General features: G+C 36.5%; 2 protein-coding genes across 2 annotated transcripts; one reads left to right on the forward strand and one right to left on the reverse strand.

Annotated features, from left to right (window-relative positions):
• Positions 1-5,260: 5,260 nt before the first annotated feature.
• Positions 5,261-8,402, reverse strand: LOC116122112 (D-cysteine desulfhydrase 2, mitochondrial). Its single transcript, XM_031408023.1, has 7 exons — positions 8,360-8,402; positions 7,598-7,921; positions 7,359-7,401; positions 6,885-7,232; positions 6,256-6,385; positions 5,935-6,111; positions 5,261-5,587 (listed from the first exon to the last, which is right to left on the reverse strand). Exons 2-7 carry the CDS (start codon positions 7,901-7,903, stop codon positions 5,344-5,346), a joined length of 1,248 nt encoding a protein of 415 aa, XP_031263883.1. The 5' UTR covers positions 7,904-7,921; positions 8,360-8,402; the 3' UTR covers positions 5,261-5,343.
• Positions 8,403-9,885: 1,483 nt separating this feature from the next.
• LOC116122087 (protein SDA1 homolog) lies at positions 9,886-15,426 on the forward strand. The gene is made up of 15 exons (XM_031408003.1): positions 9,886-10,368; positions 10,565-10,741; positions 10,839-10,963; positions 11,063-11,201; positions 11,345-11,494; positions 11,593-11,646; positions 11,871-11,966; positions 12,042-12,101; positions 12,301-12,375; positions 12,456-12,509; positions 12,607-12,708; positions 12,817-13,449; positions 13,623-13,721; positions 14,242-14,349; positions 15,230-15,426. Exons 1-15 carry the CDS (start codon positions 9,955-9,957, stop codon positions 15,377-15,379), a joined length of 2,436 nt encoding a protein of 811 aa, XP_031263863.1. The 5' UTR covers positions 9,886-9,954; the 3' UTR covers positions 15,380-15,426.
• The last annotated feature ends 3,421 nt before the right edge of the window (positions 15,427-18,847 follow it).

The raw sequence follows: 18,847 nt of genomic DNA on the forward strand, positions 1-18,847 counted from the left end.
TTTCTCTTCAATTGGTAAAATCTTTTCAGGAAAAAAAATCATAACCCTTCTCTAAATTTAGAAGCAGAGTATGTTGATTGAGAATTCTCATATAAAGAATTACAACTCAACGTTATTAACTTAGAGCTAGCTGGATTCCAAGAAATTCACTTCATCCAATTTAATGTACTTGTGGTGGTGGCCTGGTGGGCATTAAAATATATAATATGAATAATCCATATATGTAAAATTCAAGGTAATTGACTGTGAAGAAAATATGCATGGCAGATGTTGTATTATTTGTTAAATGGTAAATATATAATAATAATAATAATAATAATAACTTTAAAAGGCAGGAATGGAGCATCAATGGCAGTGGGGGATTTTTTTTTTAGTCAGGAATTAATTAATCAGCTTATGCCAAAAAGGTTTTGATGGGGGATGATGAAGTTTAATCAAAGATTTACCATGAGAAGGAACTTAAATTTTCTCCTTTTTTTTCGTACCTTATATTGATTAATGTCAGTGATGGGCGATCGGATGAGTCGGTGACAGTAAGTCTTAGAAGTTCAAGTTAGACCAACGTTCATACTGTATTTATTCAGTAATTAATGATGGAATGCATGCTCTTTATTGTACTATTGGTCCTAAATACTTATAATTAATGAATAATATTACACAAATAATTCTCTCCCATCAATTTTTTTTCACAATTCTATTATGGTAACTTAAATTAATAAATTTATAACGGGTCTCATAGAGTTGTTAATATAGTATTACTTACGATAATTAATTCATTAATTATCGTATTGTCCTTTCTAAGGATGAAAACCCACTAAATTCCTACCACCTAATAAAAAAAAAATTCAGTCATAATTATTTCTTTTTATGATTGAAAGTATTCGGACCAATTTACACATATCTTAACTGATCTTTCGAAACCCTAAAACTACTATTTGAAAAAGAGTTTTAATGAACTAATGGATACTCCTATTAGCATCCGACAAGAGATTCTAACTCAAAACCTTTTAAAAAAAAAATTATTATCCTTACAGAGACCAAAACAAAGAGGGTTACAAAGTGACATCCGAAAGAAAAAAAAAACAAAAAAAAAAAAGAAATTATAAAAATCAAGGGTGAAGATTATCTTTATATATCCCATTTATATATGTATTTATAAAATTAGTATTACTCTTTAAAAAATGCACCTAAAATTTGTATGGAACAACTCTAACTCCGAACAAGATGATTAAGTCTATTTAATTGTTTTATTATTGAAAAAAAGAGGTTGCCCTTGTACAGTTGAAATACTGAAGCATTCATTTGCTGACTAAATATGAATTGGTATTTATAGAGGTGACTGATCTGAAAAGACGAAAATTAATAAATTAGTAAGTATTTACATTAAATATGGAATTATAATTACATTAAATATGGAATTATAAATTTGGAAATACCATATAGGGGTGGGGGGGTGGCGGTGGCGGTGGCGGTAGTTAGGAGTAGGAGGCGCATAAAAAGGAAGTGTAAATTAAATTGAAGTGATGCTTCAGAAATGAAATGACATCCCCATCATCGTAACCATAACCTACAGTCCTTGCAAATCTTTCACAATATCCAGATCTTTAAATCAACCCTGCAAATTGCTTAATACTAAACGCCATATTCCCACCCAAGGGTTGACGAAATCTCAAATTGATCTCCTAGATTATATTTATTTCGATTCTTACCTTGAAAAAATATTTGATATAACGATAAAGAGGTAAAAATTAGTCATTTTACATAAGCGGTGCATGTTAGCAGACTATCATCTCTAACAGTCATTCAATGCATGTTAGCAGATGACATCCCTTATGTTTTTCGCCCTTTGTTCGACGATTCTTCTACCTAAAATCATCATTGTCACCACCATTTGAACCTCCATCCTCCCCTCTACAAAACCATACCCTTCTCAACCCCTCATCACTCGCTGATCGCCGACCATGATAGTCGCAACATACAATTGATTTTTTTTTATTTTTGGTCGTTTTAAACTGCGAAAACCCCAACCACCACCATCATTTGACTCCTCGCATCCTTCTTTACAAAACCCCTAACCTTCCTAACCACGGCAGCTCACTGTTTGCCATCCACCACTTCACCAAAAAAGGGCCAATGAACACAAACTCTCAATCGACAAACAACGACGAAACGGTTGCTGGGGACATAAGGGTTTTATAGATTTGGAGCCAATGGTTGCAGTGGTGGTGTCCAATTGGATTTTCGCAACCGAAATCGATCAGAATCCAGCGAAGAACACCAAAACCCTAAGCCTAACAGCACCAGCGATTGGAAGGGCCAATGAGTGGAGAACCAGAAGAGTTTTGGACGACTGACTACGGGGAAGGTGATGGAGGTGACCACGGGGTTCGATGCCGTTGGAAACACCCAGATCGGGTGTTTCTGACGAGGGTGTATAGTGATCAAGGGTGTTTTTGACATAATTTGAAAATAAAATGGTAGGTTATAATTCTACTAATTTAGGGGTTAAAACATAATTTATTAATTTAGGGTTAAGGGTATTATGGTCATTGCATCCTTTAAACCCTAAAAATTGCTAACATGTTATTTTAAGGATGAGAATTTAGAATAAATGTAACATGGGGTACCAACTAGAATTTCATCAAACCCTAGGGTGGGAATATGTGGTTTACTCAATACTATATAATTCTAAATCAGAAAGATTTCCCATCTTCAGTGGTTTTATTTTCTGCTCACCCTCTACCCCACCCAAGTGACGCCCATATGTAATATGAATATCAAAGTTTGCATCAAAGACATCAAATGATGGAACAAATTAAGTGATTAAGCATAGAAAATTATAAGATGCAGAAGGCAGCACACGTGCGCCGGAGATTCTAGTTTCAGGTCCAACATGAGATTTCCAATGCTCCCACCCACCGTAATCCAAGTTTTTTTAAATTTGATCTTCGTTACTTTGCATATCATTGTCTCCCCATTCACCTCCTTTCTTGTCTCTTCTTTATTTAATCATGTTTCTGCTTCTTTTGATGGACATTTTTGACATTAATTACCTCTATGTCTGGTTGAAAATTTTTAAGAGATGACGATGAGGAAATGGAAATGCAGTAACAAGGAGTAGATGCACAGTGGGTTCATTTATTTATTATCCTTCATTAATTATTTCATCGAATCAACATTCGTTTTTACAGGGAGTCAGGTTGGTGTAAGTTACGATTCAAAAGCTAGAAAAGGGAGAAATGCTTCTTCTTCTGCGTAGTTCATATATCTAATTACATGCAAATGTTTGGTATAGTAATCGTTCTTGCCACAGTACATCATTAAGTAAATGAATAGAAATGTTTGATATCTATTATACTGGAACATTGATGATGCTAATAATTTATACAGTAGGGCTACTACTAGGCTCTGTTGGTGTGTTCCCCATTTCTTCCACATAAATTCATGGGCCATGGCCACTACTCTTTCTCCTGTTTATCCAACACCACCCACCTAGCTACCCTTTTCTTTTAAGGTCACAGATGACAGAACAGAAAAGTAAGTGATAGAGATGTATATATCCTCTTCTTCCAGTCCCCCACCTAACCCTTTACTATTTAAATAAACTACCAAGCAAACTCAAAGACATTCCATTTGTTGGGCTACAACTTTTCATAATCTCTTATTTTCAATGGATACACACTGGGATGTAATGAAGCATCACGTCTCCTTTTATATTAACTGAAATACGAGGGGTTTAATGCATACAAAATATGGGAATCTGGGTGATGATAATGTGAAGAAACGTTTAGGCTTGGAGAAAGTGGTCCATGGGACCATCCTTCTTTGCTCCCCCTTGTTACCAGGAATGCTGCTGTGGCCTAAAAGGGTGTAGGCCACCTAATTAAGTTAGTGCTTCAAATATTGTTATTATAATTTGTACTACAGTGAAAGAAGAAGCTAATTTTGAGCATCGGCAAGCGTGTGCGCAATGCGGAGCTTGTTCTTGTGTCGTTTCTTGTCACCGTGGCGAATCGTCACCCAGTAGATACATGTGAACGTTCTCAGTGACGAGGGTTAAGCATTGTTTTTTTCTTTATTCTGGCTTTAGATTCTAGGTAGCTTTAAGGGGGCAATTATATGTTATGCTTAACCACTTTCTAAATATATTATTAACACTTTGATCAAGAATGTTCAACTCTAAATATTATACAAACACAGCACCCCAATCTAGAAACCGAGTTTTAAATAATTATTTCGCTACTTCCTAGATTACAGTTCCATTGAGAGTTTCACCTTCTCCTGACCACATTGGACCTCAACGACCAAACTTTAAAGAATGCAGAATGGTTAGGCAACCCATTTTTATTTTTCTTTTTTTTTTTTAAATTTGGTACAGTGGCCAGAGACCGCCAGAGGGTAGCTTGAAATCCTTATATTCGAAGTTTATACAAGATCAAAAGTCATTTATGCTCTAACCTGTTAATACAAATAAAGGTATAGTCTTGGTTGATGTAAGTTTTTCTATGAACGTGGCTGTCTTAGTTGATATAAATTCTTAGCCAAATTTATGCAAGATCTGGAACTTTCCTTTTGTTGAAGGCAGGGATCATTTAAGACAGCCACATGAAATTGCACGTAAAGGGCAAGGTGAGCAGAGTTCCCTTTCAACGTCAAGCCAAAAATGAACAAACAAACAAGAAGGTTTCATAAAAATGGACAGGCAATTTGTAAGTTGCAATGTAACCAACTCAAAGCCAATGGTCTGTCTGTCAAATACTTGTCTTGCATGAAAGAAGGATACTACAATCAATGAGATGCAATGTGCATCCATGAAGTATCAGTGAGTTTATTAGTAGCTACAGGCAGTTGTTAAAAAGTGGTGATTTCTCTCACCTCTTTGCAGGGACCATTGTTAAATTGCTTTTTAGGTTGAGATACTTGGGCTGAAAACTTTTGAATGATTAAATTACCTCATCAAGTGTGGTGTAGTCTTATTGATCTTATGAACTTGGGAAACCTGATTATTGGGGTTAATGCTTGAATTTATAGTGAAAAACATAATAAATACTGAATGTGACATATTAATAGGTCCTCTCACCAACGCATCCGCATAACTAATTATGACATACTAATCCAGTAAAGTACATAAATATAACATTGTCACTGTTTCCAGAAATTTAGAACATAGCCGATACCTCTAAATACATGCAATGAATGTGACATAAGCATAAGCATCCATTTCATCACAAGAGAACAGAGAAACTCCCTTCAAAAAAGGAAAAGCATATAACAACACACAAGCTTTCAGTGATTTGCACCAAAATAACGCCTGATATATAGTAATACAAAATCAGTGTTACTTTAGATGGAAAATCCATCTTTAAGACCATTGAAGTAGGATTTATACCTCTGGGCTAATCCAAACATGCCAAGCGTGCCACCAGTATGAAGCATCACAACATTTGTATCCTCCTTCAATTCCTTGTCACTAAGGAGTGTTGCCATCTCCCAAGCCGCTAAAGTGTATACAGGATCTACTGAAATACCAGTGAGCTGTGCAATTTGTTTGCATGCCTCTACTTCTCCTTCCAACACATTGCCAAATCTGAGAGAGTGCATGAACTTGATTTACAAAAACAAAGATTGATATTGATTTCATATGTTAGAAATGTTCAAGTCACGGGATATAATGGATATTGATCAAGTTCAACTATTTTCCTTGATCCCCAACTTTTTCCTTTTAAACTAGTCAAGATTCAGAAGAAACTATATATACATATTATTGAATCAAACAGCTAATAAAAAGAAAAAAAAAATTAATGTTTTTATAAAATGACAAGTGTGAACTGTAAAAAATTATTTATATATCACAAATAGGGAGCACAGGAAAAATATACATGTAAGGTCCAAAGAAGACCATTAAATACACCAGAAGGAGAAGAAATCACGCACTTTCTTGGCTGACAACGTTCTGCCCAATGCACGATTCCACCATCTACCTTATTTAAAGTGTTGTCGTCGAGTAGAAAACCAAATATCTTCTGAAACTCAGAAATCAGACGTTCCTCATGTTGCCTGTACCCATCAATTGTATCAGCAAGCATTACTGCAGTTACCTCCCACGGAAGCCTGAGAGAAAACAATAGCTTTGCTCAATGTGCTAACAGAGTATGCCTTGACAAAAACTTAGTCCCAGAATATAATAATGTTATCATCAGAAACTCTGAGGCGGTTTATTTCAACTAGAAGTGTATAACAAAGACTGGAACACACCCTAAAAATATGGCTCCAAGTCCTAAACCAACAGCTGTTGTACCAGTACCGGCATCCACAATAAATTTGACAGCCCTCTTCTTTCCAAGTAAATGATCCTGGGATAAGTACTGAACTAGGCGGAAGACACCTACAAGAAAAGAAAGAAACCATATGAATCAACCCATTTTAGCAATCAACCAATTAGTAATCAGCAATAGAAAAACTCAAAACTTAAAAACAGCCAAAAAAATGTAAAATAAATCTTTAACATCTTAAAACAACATTTTACAGAGGATCCCTCTTCCTTTCCATAAAAAAACGACAACAATCAATAAAATCAATGTAGAAAATTAACAATTAAGGCAATTTATGGTTATTTCCAAATTGCTTAAGACCAGACCTTATGTGACTCATTGAAAAGACCTCCTCAAGCATGATAAATCTAGGAAATGAGACCTGAGAGTAACACCAAGTTCTCAGAAAGAAATGCTGACAGGAAGATGTCATATCAGCCTTAGGTGGTAAAAGTGTCCATGATAGCCTATGTTCAAGATCTGATTATATGCTAGCTCACTAGCAGAAGTCAGAAAGAGGCCCTAATAAGATATGCAGTAATGACAACACCAAAAAGGTGATGCTTGACTTACCTAGTAATGCTACACAATCTCCTGCTCCTTCATTGACAATTACAACCTTTCTTGAGCAGTTGTCAGCATCTCTATGAGCACCAGTTTGCACAAAGTCTGAAGCCCAGGGTGTCTGCCCTGTTAAAGACGCCTCAAACATGTCATTACACCAGACAACATGACCATTATTGCCTGCAATCAAATGAGCATGAGACTTTAGCATTTCGGTCCTTTGGGCATAGAGGGATCTTGGCACATATGTGACATTTCCATAGATTGTAGAAATCAGGTTATAGCCAGTCAGAACCTCGGGCTGCTCCCCTCGCAGCAGCAAATGACATTTCAATCCTCTCTCCGCACATGAAACAGCTGCAAATACACAAATCAGAAATTTGAAGCAAGACCCACCTTGGAAACTTCACCAAACAAAGAATTTCTAGCAAAATAAACATTAAGAGAAACATCCCAACGTAACTAGTGTAAGAAGTTGCATACCCACAGCTGTTGCATGAGCGCTTTGACAACCTCCGCAGGTAACCTAGAAAAGGTCTCAGTTCAGTTGAAAGTTATTTGGTCTTCAAAGTCCCTAAAATTGTAAGGACACTGAGAGGAATGACGATTCCACATATGTGATTAACAACTTAATTATAAATAGAACCTAAGATACCAGCAAAAAAACAGACATTTCTAACATGCCTTTTTCAGCTAACATCCAAAACAAACACAATTCTCACCACGTCAGTCACAGAATGATCTTCAAGGATAGGAAGCAATCCATCCAATTTTCGTGCTTTATTACCATTTACCAGAGGATGCAACAAATCATCTCTAATGACATAGAAGCATTGATCCTTATCTTTCTTGATCATGTGATCACCAAGACATGGACTAGAATTGTTTAAAAAGGAAATGTTACCAAATAGCCCATCTCCATGCTTTCCTGGTATAGCAGAAAGCACAATTTGGTGAATTTTAGAATCAGGGCTTTTCAATGTCCATTTTCTGTCCAGCAATTTCAACATCAACTCTTCACCCGTCATTCCAACGTTGCAAACACCCTGACAGACAATGATCAATTTTACTAAAAATCATGTGAACTCATGTACTAACAATAAGAGAAACACAGAACAAATCGAGGAAAAATTGCAGTAATAGTACCTTAAATGTTGAGCGTGTACATAATCTAGATAGAATAGTTTAGGCTTTATTCGACCACTAAAGAGATAAAGTATGCCATATCCTTTTTCAAATTATCCAACTCGATAAAATGAAACATTTCTACACATTTATAAAATTGGCTGCAAACCAAGGGTAAACTTATAATCTTACAAATGGTATATCACTTATAAGCCAACTACAGAATTCAAAAGGCAAGGTTTTTCTCCAAAAGTAGTATCTACTGCTATAAGCTAAATAGATATCATTTTAACACTCACTTTTCAACTTGTGTGTGTATTTGCGTGTGTGCATATGGGACAGAAAGCGAGAGAAGGAACCTGAGAGCTGTTAAAAAGCTGGCCCGGAGACGAATGGAACACTTTTTTCATTGCTGCAAATGCGGCTTTACTGGGTAAAGTCTGAACTTTCATAGGGGAACTTGAATTCAATTGAAGTAAAAAATCGAAACAGCACTACCACCACAACTCTCAAGTAAAACAGATGAGACTACAGAGGGAGTACTTGACGCTCTGATTTATCTGCGCCCTTCCTGCTGTGGGTTGTACCCTCCACTTTTTATTTTGTTTTATTTCTGGTGTGATACTGTACTATTTAATTTAATTTCCCTACAATAATAAAAATTGTATTATGATTTTAAAAAAAAAATTCTGATGTAAAATTTTAAAGTATTATAGAACTTATGATAGTATAAATTCTATTTTGGATACCCTAAAAGATGTAAGTTTATTAAAAATAAAGAAAGATTTTTATTATTTTAGAAAATTTTAAGTAAATTTTTGTTATTTAACTTAGAGTAAACGACGTTTTCCCACCCAAGGTTTGGCGAATCTGCGTTCCCTCCCCTGGTTTCATAAATTGCAAATTCCTACACTTACATTAACGCCGTTACTTTTTTCTCAAAATAACTCTTACATCTCAAATTTCTCTCAAATAACCCCCAGAGGATCCCGACCAAGCCAAGAATCTAGCCTGATTCCAGCACCATCCTTGACACCACCATCAGCATCCCCTTATCCTCCTCACCAAAACCCTAAACCCTAAAAGCGACTATTGACGATTGGGAGGTTCAATCAAGCGGGGAGGTTAGGGGTTTTGATGCGGAGGTTGAGGAGATTGTAATAATGGTGTTAGGAGGGGTTGATTATGTCAGAAATAAGCTGAAATGGCCTGAAATCACCAGTGGGGTGAATTTGAGAAGTGAATGGTTATTTTAAAATTTTTCATCTTTGAAATAACTATTTTACCCTTTTAACTATATGATTAAACAGTTATCTGTTAATTTAAGGGTGGAAATATGCAATTTATGAAACTAGGAGCGGGAATTTGTAAATTTACCAAACCTTGGGTGAGAAAATGTCGTTCACTCTTTAATTTAACAACATCATCAACACTATATCTACGATCTTTTAATACAAACTTTTTCTCACAAATTTATATGATAAAAGATGATTAGATGGTTTTAAATTTAAAATAAACAATCACTCAATCATCTTTTGTCACATAAGTTTGTGAAAAAAGTTTGTATAAAAAGGTTATTGGTATAGTATTACTCTTTAATTTAATATAATTTTGAAATATAAAAATCTCAAAATACATGTTAATAATAGATTGTATTTATATTATTAATGATATAATCCATATGTTTATATAATTTAAGTATATTTGATTTTTTATTTATAAATTTGTTAACAGTATCTATTAAAATGTTAATAAAAATTACTTAATTTTACTAAAAAAAATTATTTTTTCAATTTTTTTAAAATCCTCATCTATTAAAATTTAAAATGCTAACAAAGATACAATGCGCTAAGGTCCACAAGAGAAAGCAACACAGTTACAAATACGTACATGTAGGGTTTTGTTAGGGTTTCTCAATTTTCCCCAAAACCTCCCAACTTCTGCTCACTGACAAATGTCAACTCAGCACGTCATCACCGCCCTCTCGCCGGAGCCTCTCTCGGCATCCGGCCGAAGCTCCGAGAAATTAAGTTTACCATTACTACAATCGAAAATGAAATGCGACCCGGATGGCTACGAAACAGAACTCACACTCATTTACAAGCAATTCAATTCGGCTCTCGATCTCTTCCAGCAGCAAGCAGCTCTTAACTTCGGCTCAATCAGCGGCGTTGGTGGTGATCCCACTGTAGCGAAAGACCTGGGTGACCGCGCTATGTTTTTAGCGCACGTCACGCCCTTTTATCCCAAGCAACTTGCCGACTTCCCGAGTCAGCTCGCCGAGTTCTTAAAATCGTCCGCAGCAACGTTACCGTCGGGGCTTAGGTGTCATGTCACCCAAGCTCTTATTCTTCTTGTTAATCGAAAGGTATATTGTAGAATTTCAGGTTACAGTAGTTGCTGTTAGAATAAGTAAAACTTATATAAGTTTGTTAGTTTTATGTTTAATCCAACATTTTTTATTTGTCAAATTCAGAATTTTAATATGTTTATCGGTGGCAATGAATTGGGGAAGAATTTTGTTTTCTTTGTACTTGAATTTTAATATTACTGTTTGCTTTTAGATGGTTGATATCCAAGACATCCTTGCGTTATTTATGGAGCTTCAAACCCTAGGTGATAGGAATCTGAGGAAGTTGGCATTTTCTCATGTTGTTCATAGCATTAAGCGCATGAATCAGAAGCATAAGAACGAGCCCAAAAATCGAGCACTTCAGAATATAGTGTTTTCAATTCTACAGGTTGGTTTACATTATATATCTTTGGTTATTATTATTATACTATGTCAGTTAATTTTAAGGTTCTGATTGATGTTTGGATCATTGTACTTCTCTCTAGGCAGAAGATGAAACAAGAGCCAAGAGGTCGCTTACTACTCTATGTGAGCTTCACCGGAGAAAGGTGTGGTTTGATGATAGATCAGCAAATGCTATCTGTAAAGCGTGTTTTCATTCGTCATCAAGGTATGCATTTTATTGTATGTTTTGCTTTTACTTGGATGCCTGACATGTTATTTCTAGATTGGAGTTGAAGAGGATACTATTTGTATTTGAATTCATCAGGATTATGATCGCTGCTCTATCATTTCTTCTTGACTGTGAGAATATTGAAGATGATGATGATAGTGATGCTTCAAGTGACGAAGATGATGCGACCACTCAAACACCACAAGCCATCCTTAGTAAGGAAGCTGTCTATAAGGTCAGTTATCACCTAAAATTATATAATTTATTCATATATTTTCATAATTATGTCACTGAAGCCAATGTTCACTGAGTTGTTAGTTTATAACTTGAAAAGGCATTAGATTAATTTCAATGTTGTTATTCTGAATCAAATTTCAGGCACATCATAAAGGTACAACATCTAGCAAGAAAAAAAAGCAAGCAAAATTACAGCGTGCCATGCGTAACATGAAAAAGAAGCAACGCCTGTCTTCAGAAAAGAACTCTACGAGTTATTATTCGCCTTTTAACCATCTAATTGATGCACAGGTATGCAGCTTTTCATGCATCATAACTGATAATAATAATTCAGTTCATAGTTCTTTTTATGGAAAGTAGGGAATATTCAACTCCCATTTTGTCTGCAGGGATTTGCTGAGAAGCTATTTTCTCGTCTTCAAACTTGCAATGAACGTTTTGAGGTGAATACTCTTCGATATTCAACATTTTGCTCATTGTATGCTGTCTCATCTGGCTTTTTATTTCTAAATTTTTTATTATAGCAGCTAGTGTTGAGTTGTTTGTATCAGGGGTTTTACATTTTTATATCCTGTTTCCCTCTTTTTTTTCTATTTGATTATTTTTTCCCGCAGGGAATTCTAACAAATTGCAGATCTGTCTGATTATTATTCCTTGTTAACATCAGGTTAAAATGATGATGTTGAAAGTGATTGCTCGAACAATTGGACTTCACCGATTGATTTTGCTAAATTTTTACCCTTTCCTCCAGAAGTATGTTCAGGTATATTATTTAACTCATTCATTGAAGTTATTAGTCTCTTGCTCAAATGAACTATGACTGTATTGGTATATGCAGCCTCATCAACGTGATATCACCAATTTACTTGCCGCAGCAGTTCAGGCTTGCCATGATATGGTATGTAGGCTTTCTATTTTGATTGATTGAATTTGATGAAATATCCTTTTTTTAAATAATTTTTATTTATTAGTTTTTTTATGGGGATATATATATTTTGTATCAAATTTGTAAAATGTGAGAAGATATGCTTAGACACTTATTTTTTTAATTTCCTTTCGTTCTTTAATTTCCTTTGATCTTGCTTGCACTCAACCAGGTGCCTCCTGAAGCAGTTGAACCTTTATTCAAACAGATTGTGAATCAATTTGTACATGATCGTTCACGTACAGAGGTACTGTTTCATGTCTGCTTTATTTCGTTTTCTTACTAATCCCCAGTGGACTTTCCTTTAACTTCACTTGCTTGCACCAGGCCATTGCTGTTGGGCTGAATGTCATTAGGGAAATATGTCTGCGAATACCTTTGGTAAGTACCTCTGCAGGGCCTGAGCTTTTTGAGCTCTTTGATATATATCTCCAAGTTTACAATGCTGTAAAAATTAATCTTTTGTTTTGGCTTTTAGTTGATGACAGAAGACTTGCTGCAAGATCTTGTATTATATAAGAAATCACATGAGAAGGCAGTTTCAGCAGCAGCTCGTTCACTTGTCACTTTATTTAGAGAGGTATTGATATTATTCTTTTGCTGCGCTATCTTATATGTGTGTAAACAGTTGCATGTCCACTTATTTGTCCACTCAAGTTGGGGAGTCTAATTACTTTCTTTACTCCAGGTTTGCCCTTCGTTGCTGGTGAAGAAGGATCGTGGGCGCCCAATTGACCCTAAGGCAAGGCCAAGAGCATATGGAGAAGTCAGCATTGCTAGCGATGTTCCTGGTGTTGAGTTGTTACAACATGATGAAGACAGTGATGACAGCGGGGATGACACTGATGAATCCAAATTTGGTGGCTCTGATGACAATGATGATAATTATGAGAAGACCACTGTTGATACTGATGAAGAAAGTCAGTTATATAGTGATGGTACTGGAAATGAGAAAGATGATGGTGAAGGTGATGATACAGTTGATGAAGATGATGATGCTACTAGTGTCAGTGATGATGATGATGCTAGTGATAATGAGGAGGAAGAGGATGAGAATGTGGAGGCAGGGGCAGAGGAAGACGAGGAACTTGAAGAAGCTAATGGCCTTCCTACAAATGATGACAATGATGCTGGCGGTAGCGGACTGGAATCTAAAGCAAGAAAGAGAAAGTATTCTGATTTTGATGGACAACTTATTGCTGCTGATACTAGTCTCCGGGCTCTGAAGAGATTGGCGGAAGCAAAAATAGGTCATGGCTCTTCTGACTCAGCTGATGGTATTCTTTCTAACGAAGACTTCCGAAGGATCAAGGAACTAAAGGTGTGCTAATTTGTTCACAAGTTTATAATTAATGTGGTACAGTGTGTATTCTTGTATAATGTTGAAACCTTGTGTCAGGATTTTCTTTTCACATGCACATTTTCATAGACCTAGGGTGGATATAACAAGGTTATATGTTAATTGCTGGGTGCTTCTTTGGATTATACTATCAGGCAAAGAAGGATGCAAAGCTTGCTCTGGCTCAGCAAGGGTTTAAAGTTCCAAGTTCAGATCAACTCAGAGTTAAGCGCGTGGATCCAGCCAAACTTGAAGTAAGTCCTCTCTGCTTCTATTGCCCATGTGTACTTCTAGCATGTTCTTCTCACACTTTTGTTGCAAATTGGCTTCTAGAAGCCCTAAAGCTGCAAGTTTTCAGGAGGGGGAGAAATTTTGAGTGAGATCATTGGGTATGATTTGGAAACTAGGTTAGAATGATTGAGTGTAAGGGCATTTAGATGTTAGATTGTGTCTATTCAGAAAATTCTGGAATAAATTGCAAATATTAGCAAACTTGGAAGTGATATTTCATAATGTCTTGTATGGTAAACATGTATGATAAGAAGGTAGAATTTCTGTATGCTTAATAATGGTAAACTTAATAGGCTTGAAGCTTTTTAATGATGTAGAATTCTTTGAGATGTTTGGTGGGTGATCCTCATTTTACTCTCTGTCCCCTAATTCTTCTGTGCATGTGCATATTTTCATCTGGTCTTCTCCTCATTTTATTTGAAGATGTTTTCTTCTTGGAAATGGTGGATGGTGTTCTGACATGCTTGTTCATGCAAATTTTAGGCTCATGTACGGCAAAAGTTAAGCAAGGAAGAAAGGCTGGCATTAGTTAGAGCAGGTAGGGAAGACAGAGGAAAGTTTATGGCTCGAACTGCTATAAAACAGAAAAAGGTATTTTATTTCACCATTTCAGTATTCATCTTTTTTTGTTTTTTTTGTTTTGGAGAATTGTAGGGTCCTCTTGTTTAATTATTTTTCACTATCCTACCCAAAATGCACATTTGTTTTCCTATTATGAAAATCCTATTTTATTTTATTTTATTATTTTTAAACCCCCTAGGTTTGTTAACTAGACACCCAAAAAAAAAAAGTTTAGAAATTGACAAAAGCACCCTCACCCACCCACATTTGCTAGATTCCGGTCACCACTGTCTGTAGGTGGTTGGAATCTGGTATAATGGCGTACTACCGACTGGATTTGGCCGGTAGTGCGCCGATCTAGCCTTTTTCGGCTAGATCCACCATAGAAAGGCTAGATTTTTTGCCGTAGCTAGTCGTCAACGATGGCCAAGATATGTCGTAGATCTAGCCTTTTCTGGCCAAATCCACGGTGGATTTGGTTGGAAAAAGCCATATCGGTCGTGCGCCAATACGGTGACTTCGGCCACCCTCCGGCAGTGGTGGTCGGCTGCCGGTATTTAATGGGTGGGTAAGGGTGTTTTTGTTAATTTTTAATGTTTTATTACAGGAGTGTTTAGTAAATTAACAAACCTAAGGGGGTGTTTTGTTAATTTTAAAATCTTACCTCGTTATTCCCATCCAACTCTTACTTTTTCAAAAATACTATCCAAAATACTAAAACAAACGGACTCTAGTTATTAATATTAGCTCAAGTACTGAAATTTTGTATTGCAAGTTTCCTGCTTTTCTTAGTTTAAAATGTGCCTGAAGTGTGAAATTTGAAAGTCACTTCATATTTGCTTCTGTATACATTTTATTTTATGCACATTGTGTGTCATGTTTTTATAAATGTTACTGATGTTGTGCACAGACGGGTGGTTTGAGCAATCGTCAGAAGGAACACAAGAAGGCTATGCCCCTTGCTGCCAAAAGAGCCAAGGTGGCAAAATCTCGCGAGGAGAAGAAGAGAAAACACAACCGATCTGGCAAACAATTTCGGGGGAGGAAAGCCTGGAAATGATCATCTACATCAACTTGATTTTCTTTTTCTTTTCACCCTTACAAGTGTATTTTCACTTCAAATTTCGAGTTAATAATATATAGATCTCATGATTCTTATATTATGAAATATCATCCGAGCATAACAGTATTTTTGTTTTATTTCATGAAGAAAAACATTAATTTCAGCTCATCCAAGAGAATTAGCTAACTTCGTGATACCCTTATAATAATTTTTATTAAGGCATTGATTAAGGAGAAAATTTAGCTGCTCGGCCATCCCAAGTTTCGATTTAAGAAAATGACCTTGAAACTGTTTTTCATTTTTTTTTTAATTTAAAGAAGATGACTTGGCATAGTTAGGATTAATTAAACACGTAAAATGGGTTAAAAGAAAAAGATTAAAACATATGTGGGCTAAATCTGAAATAATTAAAGTTTTTAAAATTTGAAATTTCTCAAAACAAGCCCCACTATCTGTTCATCTCGCTTAATCGAAATTCATTAGGGCAAAAAGCGATTTCTTGAACCAAAGGGAGACGCGATTTTTTTCGATTGAACACCTGTAAATTTGCACCCTAAAATCAATTTCTTGAACCCTAAACCGAATACAGTCACGATTTCCGATCGATTTGTTGAACCCTAAAATCAATTTCCTTAACCCTAAACGGAATCTGTGCGATTTTTGGTGATACAGTCCACATTTCCGATCGAAACTGCAAACTTTGACACCAAATTCAATCCAAAACCATCACTGACACTCACAATGAGGAGGAAAACCCAACGCAACTTCGAATCCTAGATTCCGGTGGCGCAAACAGTTCAATGGCTGCTCCGGTGGATCATCCGATCAGTGAAGGTGGTCCAAACACAGAGGAGACGCCAGCGGCACAAGAACAGAGGGAAGAACCGACAAACGGTTCTGAAGACAATGAGTCAAGCGAGAATTTAGGCAAGGAGGAGGAGTCTGAGGATTCAGGCGACGAGGAGGAAGCCGACGAAGAAAGGGTACGTTGTTTGGGAATATTGCTTGTACTGTCGCTTAAGCGATCATTTGTATCGCTTAAGCGATTAATCTGTTTTACTCATGATCGCTTAAGCGATTGATTCAGTTTACTCTTGGTCGCTTAAGCGATTTCAGATTGCTTAAACGNGGTCCGTTTGTTTAATTATTTTTCACTATCCTATCCAAAATACACATTTGTTTTCCTATTCTGAAAATCCTATTTTATTTTATTTAATTATTTTTAAACCCCCTAGGTTTGTTAACTAAACCCCCCAAAAAAAAAAGTTTAGAAATTGACAAAAACAGCCTCACCCACCCACATTTGTCAGATTCCAATCAGATTCAGTTGGTAGTACGCCGCCGATCTAGCCTTCTTTGGCTAGATCCACCATGGCCAGATCTTTGACCGTAGCTAGTCGTCAACGATGGCCAAGATATGGCTGTCGTTGATGACCAGATTTGGCTGTCAATGGCTAGATCTAGTCGTAGATCTAGCATTTTCTGGCCAAATTCACTGTGGATTTGGTTGGAAAAGGCCATATCGGTCGTGCGCCAATACGGAGACTTCGGCCACCCTTCGGCGGTGGTGGTCGGCTGTCGATATTTAATGGGTGGGTGGGGGTGTTTTTGTTAATTTTTAATGTTTTATTACAGGGGTGTTTAGTAAATTAACAAACCCAATGGGGTGTTTTTATTAATTTTTAAATCTTACCTCCTTATTCCCACCCAACTCTTAGGCTCCGTTTGTTTCGTTTTTGGGAATACTATTATTAGTATTCCCAAAATAGTTAAACAGTAAAATTGCAAAAACTCGTAATATTATCCAACATTATTCAACTTTTTTTAAACCCCCTAAATTTGTTAATTTAATTAAATGTCCCTAAATATTTTTTTTCGAAATTGCAAAAACACCTTTAAACCCTCATTATACCAGATTCCGGCCACCACTGTCGGAAGTTGGCCAGAAAAGGCCAGATCTAAGGCCAAAGATCTAGTCGTTGACAGTCAGATCTTTGGCCATAACCAGACGTCAACGACGGCCAACATATGGTCGTCGTTGACGAGCAAATGCGGTCAGATCTGGCCGTCAAAGACTAGATCTAGCCGTAGATCTGGCCGGCAAAGGTCATATCGGCGCATGACCGGCAAGATCCAGTCGATCAGGCGTCGATACAGCGACTCCGACGGTGGGGGCCGACTGTGATTATTCAATGGGTGGGTTAGGGGTGTTTTTGTTAACTTTCAAAGTTTTATTATAGGGGTGTTTAGTAAATAAACAAACATAGGGGGTATTTTTATTAATTTTCAAATCCTACATCGTAATACCCTTCCAATTCAACTTTTTTTAACTTTTTTCAAAAAACTTTTCTAAAAAATGCAAAAAAGTGAACCAAACGGAGCCTTACTTTTCCAAAAATACTATCCAAAATACTAAGGCTCCGTGTGGTTCACTTTTTTGCATTTTTTAGAAAAGTTTTTTGAAAAAAGTTAAAAAAAGTTGAATTGGGCGGGTATTACGATGTAGGATTTATAAATTAATAAAAATACCCCTTATGTTTGTTTATTTACTAAACACCCCTATAATAAAACTTTGAAAGTTAACAAAAACACCCCCAATCCACCCATTGAATAATCACAGCTGGCCACCACTGCCGGAGGGTGGTCGGAGTTGTAGTATCAGCGTATGATCGGCTGGATCTTGCCGGTCGTGCGTCGATATGCCCTTTGTCGGCCAGATCGTGCACCGGCTAAATCTAGTCGGTAGTTGGATCTGGCCGGAAAAGGCCAAATCTAACTAGACGTCAACGACAGCCAACATATGATCGTCGTTGACCATCAACGACGACCGTATCTTTGACCGTCGTTGACAAGCAAATGTGGTCAGATCTGGACGTCAATGGTCAGATCTAGCATTTTTCAGCCAGATCCACCATGGATCTGGCCGAAAAAGGCTAGATCGGTGCACTACCGATTAGATTTAGCCGATAGTGCGCCATTATATCCGACGGTGATGGCCGGAATCTGATATAATGTAGGTTTAGGGGTGTTTTTGTGATTTTGAAAAAAAAATATTTAGGGGTATTTAATTAAATTAACAAATTTAAGGGGTTTAAAAAACGTTGGATAATATTGTGAGTTTTTGCAATTTTATTGTTTAACTTCTTTGGGAATACTAATACGGACCCTAGTTATTAATATTAGCTAAAGTACTGAAATTTTGTATTGCAAGTTTCCTGCTTTTCTTAGTTTAAAATGTGACTGAAGTGTGAAATTTGAAAGTCACTTCATATTTGCTTCCGTTTACATTTTATTTTATGCACATTGTGTGTCATGTTTTTATAAATGTTGTGCACAGACGGGTGGTTTGAGCAATCGTCAGAAGGAACACAAGAAGGCTATGCCCCTTGCTGCCAAAAGAGCCAAGGTGGCAAAATCTCGCGAGGAGAAGAAGAGAAAACACAACCGATCTGGCAAACAATTTCG

Source organism: Pistacia vera, unplaced genomic scaffold (assembly GCF_008641045.1).
Source record: "Pistacia vera cultivar Batoury unplaced genomic scaffold, PisVer_v2 Contig1314, whole genome shotgun sequence".
NCBI lineage: Eukaryota > Viridiplantae > Streptophyta > Magnoliopsida > Sapindales > Anacardiaceae > Pistacia > Pistacia vera.

Bases quoted from the DNA above. Each gene is read 5' to 3' on its own strand.
- LOC116122112 (XM_031408023.1), bottom strand. From the start codon at position 7,903: ATGACGGGTGAAGAGTTGATGTTGAAATTGCTGGACAGAAAATGGACA. The intron at 7,402-7,597 runs GTGAGAATTGTG...GACCTTTTCTAG, and splicing joins ATCATTCTGTGACTGACGTG to GTTACCTGCGGAGGTTGTCA. The intron at 6,386-6,884 runs GTAAGTCAAGCA...CTTTTCTTGTAG, and splicing joins AGATTGTGTAGCATTACTAG to GTGTCTTCCGCCTAGTTCAG.
- LOC116122087 (XM_031408003.1), top strand. From the start codon at position 9,955: ATGTCAACTCAGCACGTCATCACCGCCCTCTCGCCGGAGCCTCTCTCG. The intron at 10,369-10,564 runs GTATATTGTAGA...GTTTGCTTTTAG, and splicing joins TTCTTCTTGTTAATCGAAAG to ATGGTTGATATCCAAGACAT. The intron at 12,102-12,300 runs GTATGTAGGCTT...GCACTCAACCAG, and splicing joins TTCAGGCTTGCCATGATATG to GTGCCTCCTGAAGCAGTTGA.